Here is a 12,801-nt window from a genome sequence, read left to right as displayed (position 1 = left end):
CATGGAGTCATTTCATTATCAATTTTAACACAGAGGTCACTTTTATTATACATATCTTTAATGATAGAATAAAACTTTCCAGTAATATTGTTTGTTAAAAGCTTATATCTGATACCCTCATGGATCACTTTATCAAAAGCCTGTTTAAAATCTACAAAACAGGCAAATATTTACCCCCCTTTTTACTTATATATTTATCGATAATGGTTTTTAAAACAAAACCATGATCAGATGGTCTACATTTTTTTGAAAATCCAATTTGACATGGATTAATCACTGATTCTTTTACCAAAAATTTATCTAGTCTGTTATTCAAAACAGAGTTAAACAATTTACCAACGCAAGAGTTAATGGCAATGCCACGATAATTATCTGGTTTACTTGGATCACCAGACTTAAAAACAGCAGATAAATAGACTGATGACCATTGCATTGGATAAATACCATACAGAATTTGGATAACACATACAGAACTCAACTATAAAGCTTGCCTTACCTTTTTGAGAATAAAATTATCCACTCTAATTAGTGAAAATATCCTTTATTTTATTATCCATAACTGAGACTATAGTCCCCATACTTAAGGAGAAATGAATAATTAAGAGCAAACAATGAAAAAAATATCAAACCTGTACAAAATCGCCTGTGACTACCAGAAAATTATTCAAAACAAAATAGCACTTAAAATCTTAGAAAGTACATTTTATGATATTGCCAAGCAATCATTTTTGTTTAAGACTTTGAACAAATACATTGCCAGATACAGACTGTTTTTAAAACTTACCCGAATATTTCAGTCCCTCTCCGTAGTCGGTTTCGCCTACGGGCTAAAAATAGTTCAATTACGACATTTGGGAATTTTCCACCTAAAAAAAGATCAAATCGAGGCCAGAAAGGGTTTCAAATAAACAAATATTTTAGCGATAGTTTAAAATTGTGAAAACACTTGATGTAATCAATTAATAAAATATAGATATTTAATGTATAATTTCTAATCGTGTTTAAGTTCAACCTGCACTGAATAAATTATTTACGTTCACGCATTGCTTATATCCTGTTTACACACCTCAAAGGGGAATACCCTTAACAAAATTCCAAGAGTTGAAACTTATAGCGAAACCGAAACTTGTGGGTTGATTGATAGTTTTTAATAGACGCAAACTTTTCAGTAGCTTCCAGTTTTTTTTGTTAAAGAGCTGTGCAGTGGTGATATATTGTCATATATAACTATGGCATACTTGGTAAGGACTTTATAGAATAGTGAATTTTCAAAAAAGCAAAGATTGTAATGTGGATCCACATATATTTCCTTGACATGACATTTTCAAAAAAATGTACAATGGTTACTCTTCATTTTTCTTATAACAATATTTCAATAAATCAAATACAGTTCATTTTAATAATTTCAAAGGTTAAAATGATTTAAAGATGATGTAGTTCATGTTAACTGTGTAAATATACATGACCTCATAAATGGCCTTTTTGTTGACCAGGAAAAATTTCTTTAGTTTTCTCTTATGTGTGATTAATATTTTGTTTTCCATTTCTAACATTTTAAATATGATTATAAAGACAATATTTATCATTGTGTTTGAGACCAAACATTACCAAAGTAAAACTATATTGTTACAATACTGTAACTTTGAATTGTTTTACATTCTATCATTTTGGGGGCTTTATAGCTTGCTGTTTGGTGTTGGCCAAGGGTCTATGTTAAAGGCCTTACTTAGACCTTTAATTGTTGACTCTTTATACAGTTGTGATAACTGGATGAAGGGTTATCTCATTGGCACTCATACCATATCTACTTATGATGTCAATGTGTAAAATAATGTTCCCCAGGGAGCATGAATCCTGGATTACTGTTTAGCCAAAATAGTTTAGCCAAAATAATATATACAAAATAGTTTAGCCAAAAGAATATATTCAACAACATTTTTGTGGGTCCTTTTAAAGAAAGACCCCTAACAGCCTGACTAATATCTGTTTGTGACATATGGTTGGATTTATTTGCTTTGCCCACAAACTAGTCTAATACCATTTCAAAATCCAGGCAAAATTCTTATATTAAGTCAATAGACAAGATGTAATAACCAAACTTCATTGATGTATATCATTCTTCAACTATTAAGTGGTTACCATTAGGACCAATTGATACAGTTCTGAAGTTCCTGGGTTTGACCATGCCTAGCATTCGACAGAAATTTCAGTACATTAGTAGGTTTATTTTCACCCTCCCACATACATCTCTGGTACCCAAAACCAAGTTTAAACTAGAATGTATACTTTTTGGGTCTCAGTTGGTAAAAATGGTCCCTGACTTTGACCTTGAGATCAATCTGCAGATATCTCTTCAGTTCATCTCTTCCTGCCAAGGAGCCAAGTGGTTTTCTATTAGAACTTCTGAGTCGTCCACCATAATAACATTTATCTGAGTGTTCTATAACTCCCTGGTGGGTTTGGAATTTTCCTTGGATTAAAAAGGCAATTGATATAAGTGGTGTCACATCTCTATTTATCCTCATAGGGAGTGTACAGTTTCTATTGTACCTTGGTTGATCTTATGGTGCTCTGAAAAAGAGAGGGATCTACGTAATACATGTATATATGTAGACTAATTTACTGGTACTTGTACCTGAATTATAAAGGACTTAATGGAAAATAAGTTTTTTTATTTCTTATCGCTAAAGAAGGGAGACTTATAAAACCTTACTTTATTGCTTCAGATTTGCAGAACATTTCATATTAAATAAGTTTTCTCTTAATGAAACATGTCAAATTATGCTTATCAGAATATGCAGTATTGGTTTTGCTAATTGTTAAAGCTGTACAATGACCTTTGGTTGTTAATTTCTATGTCATTGGGTCTCTTGTGGAGAGGTGTCTCATTGGCAATTATACCAAATCTTATTTTTATTGATATCATTCTGTATGTCCTTTATTTACAAAACTATTGATTCTACTGTATTAAAATTGTTTAACATGTGATGGTAGCCATGGATTAAAGGAGCAATTAGAACTAAGGGTCTAGGAAAATATTTTATTATTAAACTTTTTCTATTGTAGAAGAATGAAGAAATAGATAGTGCTCTGGCAATGAGTAAGACATTTTGTGTATTTTTCCTTCTAATTTATTAACTCACTCTGGTATACATTGAATATACTAACTTACTGAGCAATATGTATACCTACAAAAAGAATAAAACTACTATGATGACTTTCCTTTGCTTAGTTTGAAAGTTCATAGCATTCCCTTACTAGAAAAATTATATTGGGCAGCTTTTTGAGATATGTACATGAGACAAAAGGATACAGACAAACTTGAGAAAATGTCTGGACTAGTTTTAAGATTTCTGCAACCAAAAAACCAAATTTTGCAATAGTCCTACCTCCAATGAAGATGCTATATAAAAAAGAAAATTCAATACAACATGTTTCTAGAAAAAAATTATTTGTAAAAAAGAAAATTCAATGCAGACATGTTTCTAAATTAGAATTAATATAAATTAGTATAAGTCAATGAGACAATAACCCCAAAATGCACCAAAAGACATCTAGAGAGCAACATACAGTCTTCAACAATAAACAAGTGTCTGGGTAATATGTCTAGCTCTTAGTCGTCAAGAATTCTCAAAAGATGAAAACAAAATTTACAGAACCTATCATAGATCTGACGTAAACAGTTAATTTTCTCCAAGTGAAATCAATTCAAATACTACATACAAGAACTACATGTGCTAACAAGGTTCAAGACTTAAGACAGTAGCAGGAAATTTAATTTCTAAAACATTACATGTACTGTATATTAAGGAGATAACTGTATTGTATTTATTATTGCAATTATTAAAGAATGGACAAAATGGATTTAAATTATTTTGATTTCACAAAAAACTGCAATGATATTATGTATCAAATAAAATCAAAATTCCAGTTGACTTACCTAGGCACATTATTCCCAGTAATAAAGTTATGACATGAATAAATCGTTTCTGCAAAATGCTGTATTAAAATATTTGAATGTGGCACTAAATGGGGTTACAGTCAGCAATAAAACAATCCAAATTACAAATAACATTATAGAATTTAGGCAATATAGGAAAGGTGTACTGACATAAGTATTCTCTAAACGCATTAACTCCAAATGGAGCTTTCGTTAGTAGAAGCCATATTAACTATGTGTATCAGTGAGAAAAATGTAAAAGCATAAAAATATAGTATGTATACCAATACACATAATTAACAGTGCCTGGTGATGTTTCAAAGCCTGACCGGTTTCGGTCCAAAAAGGACATAACATTATAGAATTTACTATTTAAAATATTTAATGATTAATATTTAGTATTTACCATATACTGTACATTTTTTTCAGATGTTCCATCAAGTAATTTGAATGACTTAATCTCACATTATGGTTTGAATCAAATGCCAGAAGGATGTAAGTATAAGTACATATATATATATACAAAAAAAATGTATATATAAATTTGAAAAATGTGGCGAAGGTTGTGAAATATTCTGACAGAGAAATTACTTTGTTTTCTTTTGTTTACATAAACATGTATAATATCATAAAATTTGCATGGCAGCAACTTTAATTGATGAAAATAATCCAGGTATTGAATTATACAAAAAGAATAATTCACATTTTCTTAACTATTTTAAGAACATTTACATCATTGATTTAGTAAGGATATTGACTATTTAAGACCATACCTGACAAATTAGTTTTGAATCTAGACAGTTTTTAGTTTCATGAGGACTTTATTTTTTCAGTTTCTATTCTAGAATCATATATAATATATCACAAAGTTAAGCTGGCCACCAGCTTGTTTATTCACCTGAACAAAGCCTTATTTTTAATCTTTTCTGATTTTAGTGAGACCTGCAACCATTCCAAATAATTCAGATGTTATACATACAGCAAGTTTGAATCTTGCACAGTCCATAGAAATTGGAAATTTAGCCCATACTAATGTTAATGAAGCTAGGAAAGCAGCAACTGTTAATGTTGTGATTGAAAATAGAATGGTACGATTTAGATATGACTCAGAACTGAACAACAGAAATTTTGGAAAAGAAGTCTTGGCGAAAATAGTGGTAAGTAATTAGTTAGCCTGAAACTCTTTGAAAAACGAAAGAAGTGATATGATATAAGCAATCAAAGATTAAAGAGTGCAATTAAGAAACTTTCACTTAAAATTTGATGATAACAAAGAATTAATTAAGGTTTCAAGTTTTACGAATCAAACAGAAGATGAAGCTTCAATTTATTTTAAAACATAGGAAACATTAAGGGAGTGAGCAATTTTCACTCAGACTCTTATAAATGTGTCAAGTAAAAATGAAGAAAATTTAAAAGTCAAATGAAATTATACCTTTTTTCAGCTCTTACCAAGCTTTTTCCTTTTCTCCAAACTCCAAAGGAATTATCAAAAAGAGTTTTTGGTTTGATACAAATGCACACTTGATACTCTCATAAAATCCAACAAACAGAAAAGTATGATTATTCTACTTTATTACACAGGTGAATGACTACACTGGAAGGGTGAAAGTTCGTATTCATGCAGTAGATGATAAAAAGTTTAAAGCCCATCCTTTCTGTCTGATTGGAGATAAATGTAATGATGGAGTCTATATAGAAGACCATGATATCACTCCTGACAAAAATGAATGGTAAGTAAAAAAGTTTGAGAATATAAATGTTGACAATTCTGTCTCAGAAATTCCTTTTTTCATTTTCCGTTCTATATCAGTTACAGGTTTATTATTTATTAGTATTGTTCCTTTTACTGTTCAAGAGAAACTCATGATCCTAATTCATTTCCATGTTCAAAAGTCACCTGGATTCATGGTAATAGGTAAACACAAGTTAGATCCAAAAGTACAGTACTGTGATCTTTTGTTTAACTTGGTATATTGTCTTGCCTTGAAGGAGTCAAAAAGAGAGACTTAGGTAAGACTTAGGTTTCCTGCGGCATCACCGGCTCTGCCGTCAACAATGTATTAGTTTTTGATTAGGTTGATATTTGGAATGCATAAGCATTAGCGCATCTCATTGTCATGTATTTTTTTGTTTCAGTATTTGTAAAGCTACACCAAGAATTCCCAAACAGAAGAATTATGATATGGAGCTGAATAGTAGAAAACTTATAATGATGGATGCAAGCCGTTTTCCTTTCATTACTTCTGACATGGAAAAAGGTAAAAGATGTGAAGTTTTGTTACAATTGAAATATGTGTCATATAACCCAATCTAAACATAAATATAAATGGATAGCAGCCACATGCAATTGGATTTTTCTAGGTCTGTTTGATTTCATATTGTAGGTTAAAAGTAGGTTAATCATAGTTCTTACCTGTACTCTTTTTGTGGATTTCATCAGTCATCATAGTGGTTCATCCTAAAATGTTTGCATTGTTTTCCTTTTAACAGCTGAATACATGCATTACCCATCTACAGCTAAGGGGTTAAATTGAAGGTCACATGAATATTGTTTTTATGAGGTAGAATTATTCACTTGCAAGTGTCTTATCTAATTTTGACAAAATTAAACCAAATCATTTCACTATATCATTTTCATTAGTGATTGAACAAAAGGAAATCATTTTGTTTGGTTTTTGAAGCTAGTAGCTAATGTTCCTTAAATGTAGGCATTTTACAAATATTGTCATTAATTTCTGTGAAATTAACATATTCATTTTTTCAGTAATCTTTACACAATAAAAAGTTTTAATCAAGAAATGCACAAAGAATGAATATTTAGAAAATGGTATGATATTTTTCAGAAGATTACTGGAACTCCAATAAGAATATCAAAGAGAGTAAAGAGATTATATTAATGGTAGAGGTGCATTTCGTTACTGAAAATTCTAATCCTCCGTATATAGCACAATACAGTAACCCTATCAATAATGCAAGTAAGTAGTACACAGTTATTTCTAATTTCTCAAAATGAAGACACACAGGATGAAAAAGGGAAAAAGGCACATAAGGTAGATTCATGGTATACCGCCATCTTGGTTTCTACTATCGCAGTACACACTCGGTCTAGTTATTTGCCCACATCTGCAAATTTGTAGACAGATTTGCCATTTTATCGGTTAGACTGTTTATTCAAATAAAGAAAACTTGCTGATTTATTGCATTAATCGAAATCTTAAATGAATACCAAACATTTAAGTTTTAAAATCATTTTTTTTAACTAAGCCATTTAAGGGAAAATAACTCTTAGTAAATAATTTATACTGGAATGATAGGGAATTTTTTTATTTTTACTTGTAGCAAGAAAACAAGTTTGGTGAAACCATGTTTCTTCTTCTTTTCTTAAAACATATTATAAAACCTATCTTTTCACAATTTAATTCAAAATTCTATCTCATAGATTTCTTTTTATGCACAAAAATGTGTTTTTTCATGATGATTCTAACCAAATTAAGGCAATTCATAGCTTGAAAAATAGCACAGTGATCTATCCTTTATATTATATTTTTGAAAAGAGCATAGTAAAGTTTACATTATGGCAAAGTATAAGAAAATTCCATCTCAAGAAACTTATACATATGATCTACTTTAAAGTACTCTCCATCAAATAAAATTGAGATACTGTCAAATTGATTATTCTTGAATAAGATTGAAAACTTTTACAATATTACTCAGATCCATGAAACTTTTACGCTTGATTTCGTTATGCAAAGTATAACTGTTAGATTTTAATGTTCATATATTTTATACTCCTTTCTCTTCACAGAGGATGGTAAAAAATTTGAGGTATATGCTATAGCTCCTTTAACATCATCAGTATCAGGATCAGAAAATGATTCTCACTTCATCATACTGACCTCAGATTCATACTCACCTGCTGGTAAGTAAATATAGTACTTAAATGCCAAGTTAACAAATTTATGTTCTGTTTGTACTAAAAATTAAGTTATTTTTGTATTTTTTGTAACAATGGGAAATTTGTCTTTTCATCATCTCATCAAAGATGGACTTGTTTATATGGTATACTGTTGTCTAACCAGGGAAAACATGTTTAGCACTAACTAAATTGTGTCTTTCCTGATTTACCCATTTATTAAAAAGGTTCCAATGATTTGTATATTTTTTTACAATTTTCACATTTGTTGTTTCAGACCTTAATATAAAAAAAATAATAATTAATTAAAAAACACTACATGTCACTTCTCATGTCAAGTGTTCCTTATTTTCATTTCTAGAGTCAGATATTGAGATTAGGTTTTGTGACGAAGGAGATTGGTATCAGGCTACTAAAGGAAAAGTTATTAAAAATGTAAGTATTGTTGTTTTAGGAATAAAACTTCTATTTTTGGGGAACCATTATATCAAACAATATAATATAGATTGCAAACAATACCAATTCAACTTTTTATGATTGATATAAAATCTTTAAAAAATTTATTAACATTCTGATCTCATTTGAAAACAGTCTCATTATAAATGTATGTTTATATCCAATTTATTGCTTTTATACTGTGTTACTTGTCTGTAAACTTTTTTTTTTTTTTATGCAATCTTCTTTTTTAAAAAGGAAACATTTTTAAGAATAATATTACTTCTATTATGTTTAAAGGTCTTATGATTTCATAAGCATTTTACAAGGACAACAAAACATCAAAAATATCTTTTGGTAAATCATTCAGGTAACTTATATTATATTTCATATAAAGATGATTGTCAGTTTTTTTTCTGTTTTATTCGCTAGGCTATTGAATTCCATTTTCCGGGATATAGTGATGCATTATCAGTTAACAAGACAGTGTATGTTTCTGTTTATGACAAGAAGAGGAAAATAGAAACATCCAAAAAAGAACTGACACTACTGCCTTCAGATGGTTTGTAGATTTTCTTGTAGATTATTTTTTTCAAATGCATCTTTACAGAAAGATATATTAAAAAAAATTGATTCTTAGATATTAAATAGTCATATTTACTATTCACAAGTTTATCTGCATAACAATTCTGGTCAAAATGACCCTTTCTCATGTTTAGAAAAAAATCTGATCTGACAATAAAGGAATAGAAGACTTGAGAGTAAGATTTTCTATTTCTGACAAGACTGGTCAAAGTCATAAATGATGGTAACGCATCACCAATCTTGGGTGCCTTGCAACCTTTCCAGTGTTTCATTATTTTTCTCATTGGAAAAGGTAGGTCTAACCTATCTTATTCACAGCTCTGGGTGAGAAATGAACATCTAAGGCCATTACAACCACACAGAAGTGAACCAACAATTGGGTGAAAAAAAGTTATCATTCTGCCAATACTAAGTATTCATGTCTTTCCTTGGATGAGACAGGATTGATATGATTTTTTATGGGGAAAAAATCCAGTTGATTTAAAATTCTGTCATTTGGTCGTATTTAACATAAAAAAATCAAATATTTAATATTAAATTCATCAAAAGATTTGCCCTAAAATGCTTTTAAATGGAATATATGTATTCTGATTTTAATACTTGATTCGGAATGAAACAAAACAGTTATATTTTATTAGCTGTCAGTTGTTGTATAAACAGTAAATATATATATTTCTTTGTAGGAGACATACTTGCTCACAAAAGGAAAAAAATAATAAACTTTACCATAGGAGATTATAAAGAAGGCGTTAAACAAGGTATTTACATAAACTACTGTGGATTCATTATTATTCGATGGATGCCATTTATCTATAACAAATTTTCTATAGGCTTGTATGCAGACTTCAGCAAAACAACGAGATCAAATATCCATGAACTTGTAAATTTTCCTCAATCCACGAAAATTGATACCCACGAAAATAAATGAATCCACAGTAACTTCCTGTAAATCAGGGCTCATACAGGCATGTGACTAGGGCGACAAAGTAGCTTTCCCATCCTTCACTTCAATTTGACCGACTGAGACCCTTTGAGGCAAATGTATAAAAATAAATAGAGAGAAAGAGAAAGAGGGGTTTAGTTAGTTATATAACACATACATATCTTCTGGACAATAAGCAAATAAATCAATCTTTGAAATAAAATTATAGATAAATATACATGAGGGTAGGAATGCCCATTACAGTCAAGTGTCAAATAAAATTAAGAAAGGAAATGGGGAATGTGTCAAAGCGACAACAACCCGACCATAGAGCAGACAACAACCTAAGGCCACCAACAGGTCTTCAATTTAGCGAGAAACTTGGGCACCCGTAGGCATCCTTCAGCTGGCCCCTTAAAAAATATGTATACTAGTTCAGTGATAATGGACGTCATACTTAACTCCGAATTATACACAAGAAACTAAAATTAAAAAAAACTAAAATTAATGGTTGTTTTTTGGCTACCTTTAGTGTCAAATTGGTTAAAATTTTACCATGATTCGTCAAAATATCTGTATCGTTATTCGGCAGAAGTCTGAAAAAATTATTGTTAATGTTATTTTTGGGAAAATATTAGTGTGCATTGTCAAAATAAATTGATTTTTTTATCATCTAAAAGAAAGTGTACATTTTATTGTCATGCACCAAAAAAGAATTAGTTTTTGTCATTTGGCAAGAATTTTTACCATTATTCATCATGAAGGTACCCCCTTTACGACCCTCATACATTAACATAAATTTCATAAGTTCATTCTCAGAATTGTTCTGCTACAGAAGTATCTCTTTGTCTTCTAAAATTCCATACTTATCATAAAATGCTTGATTTTTTTTTTGTAGAACAACGGTCATCTTGTAATATTGGTGGCCCACGAAGAATTCATCACTTGAAAAAGAAACCTCCCAGTCAAAGTGGTAAGAGATATTTCCTCGTCTTGTACTATTTTGTAGTCAACCCTATTTGCAAAATTGTTCTGAATACATATTCTGAATATTTACCTCAGTAAAGTAAGCAAAAATTAACTGATGTTAAAATCAGTCAGTCCATATTTTGTTAAAGGATAAGAAAAAGCACTCAGTGATAAAATGGTACTCAGACCATGATTGACCACATGATGACTTTATAATAACATCAGGATGTTGCTTGCAATAACTACTGAATGACTCTGACATGAAGACAGTATATTAGTGGGATAAAGCCAGATTAGCACTGTATTTTGAAGCATTTTATATTAGGTGCTCAATCAGTCGTGTGATTTATGATTGTCCATTTTAAATGATGAAGGATAAGTAGAAAACAAACTGAGACAAAAAAGTAAATGTTGCATTGCACTTCTTCATACATGTTTAACAATCATATTTTGAAAAATTAACTAGCCATAAGATAAAATGAAAATTCTTTTTTTTTATAGCAGGTTCACCTCTGGATTTGGCAAAGTTAGAAGAAGAAGGATTGATCAGTTTAAATATTTCTAGCCCGATGAGCCAGAATGAATTCAGTCAAAACTCTACCTCAAACTCCTCGTTTAAGCAACCAGCTGCTTCAGCGACATTTTCAAACTTCAATAATCCGTCCACTACACTGGCTGGAAGTATTCCCAACACCATTCCTGCCATTCTAGCACCAAGTGGTGCGAGAGATATGCAGGCCAGGTCAACGATGTCTGATTACCAACTAGGTGCAAACGGTTCAGACAATAAGGATCTAGCAAACAATGTAGCTTTTTCACAAAACTCTCAAGGAAACATCCTTCAATCACTGAGTAATATACAGGTTGTTGGTAACAACACACAAGATATATCTCAGGAACAAACTTTAAGCATCAGCCAGCTTAACAATCTTTTTCAATATCCAGATATTCTAAAATTGCTTGGCTTAAATGCAGATGGTTCCGCCCCGCAGACTACCAGTGCACCTTCTGGGAGTTTTAATCAGATGAATACTGATCAGTTTGCCAATAGTAATGCTGGTTATGATCCTCATGATATCAGAATAGAAGATCTTGTTGATGAAATGAGTCAAAATGACATTGAAGTTGATTGTGAAGAAATTAGTAGCTCGACAGGAAAAGAGGAAATCAGTAGTTCGACAGAAAAAGAGGAAAGTTGTGAAAAGTGCAAGAATGAAAATGACAAAAGTGAACAGAAAAAAGAAAAAGATATATCTTCAAGCAAAAAATCAAAGGACAAAGTGTCAAAAAAGAAATTGTCAGAAAAGAAAACAGAAAGCAAAGACGAGAAATCGGAGATACAATCTGCAGTGATCTCATCCAACGTAGACAGTGATGTTGAGGAAGGGTAGAATGTTTATCATTACATTGTGTAAAACATGAATTTCATATCATTGATATTTAGCATAAATATGCTGTGAAAAGAATTACAAAAGCTTACCATTTAGGTTCTAATAGACATTTTACCATGTCTTAAATTTGTATTATTTCATCCTTCATTTTATAATGATATTTATATATATAGTTGTGAAAATATGATCTAAGAATTGAACTTTTATTGTTTATAAGTGTGCTCAAAAAATGTATTAGGAGTTGAGCCATCCATAATAAGTTGCTGGTTTGCTTTAATCTATGATTAAATTTTTAAGATGAAACTATTATAATAAATCATGTCTCTTATTTTTATGAAAATATTGAATATTTTCTAAAGTTAATTAATTTATGAACAAGTTGTTGAGTAAATTTTGCATCTGATGGTTAATTTTCTTTCTTATGTCAATAGTTTAGTGTTTGGTTTGAAAGATAGTTTATATTTGAATGGCAAAAAATAAAATTATATATATTTGTTGCTAAGCTTTTTTTACTTAGTATACTTATATTTATTTAAACATTTTATAATGTCAGTTTCTAAACAGCAAACCAAAAATGATTATGAATGGCATTATTTACATATATATATTTCGCAAACCACAGAAGCATTTTTTTTTCGTATGT

General features: G+C 30.3%; 1 protein-coding gene across 2 annotated transcripts; it reads left to right on the top strand.

The window, feature by feature from the left end:
* Nucleotides 1–1,093: 1,093 nt before the first annotated feature.
* Nucleotides 1,094–12,560, top strand: LOC143068299 (uncharacterized). 2 transcript variants are annotated; one of them, XM_076242236.1, is made up of 13 exons: nucleotides 1,094–1,241; nucleotides 3,067–3,100; nucleotides 4,370–4,435; nucleotides 4,877–5,097; nucleotides 5,525–5,673; nucleotides 6,080–6,201; nucleotides 6,787–6,918; nucleotides 7,749–7,862; nucleotides 8,218–8,291; nucleotides 8,724–8,853; nucleotides 9,560–9,634; nucleotides 10,697–10,771; nucleotides 11,272–12,560. In XM_076242236.1, exons 1-13 carry the CDS (start codon nucleotides 1,230–1,232, stop codon nucleotides 12,156–12,158), a joined length of 2,091 nt encoding a protein of 696 aa, XP_076098351.1. In that variant the 5' UTR covers nucleotides 1,094–1,229; the 3' UTR covers nucleotides 12,159–12,560. The 2 variants fall into 2 exon arrangements, with proteins under 2 accessions (XP_076098351.1, XP_076098350.1); XM_076242235.1 differs by having other exon boundaries at nucleotides 11,269–12,560.
* Nucleotides 12,561–12,801: the final 241 nt, after the last annotated feature.

This window comes from Mytilus galloprovincialis, chromosome 3 (assembly GCF_965363235.1).
Source record: "Mytilus galloprovincialis chromosome 3, xbMytGall1.hap1.1, whole genome shotgun sequence".
Lineage (NCBI taxonomy): Eukaryota > Metazoa > Mollusca > Bivalvia > Mytilida > Mytilidae > Mytilus > Mytilus galloprovincialis.
The sequence above is the reverse complement of the archived record's forward strand: the minus strand, read 5'-3'. Positions and strand labels throughout refer to the sequence as shown.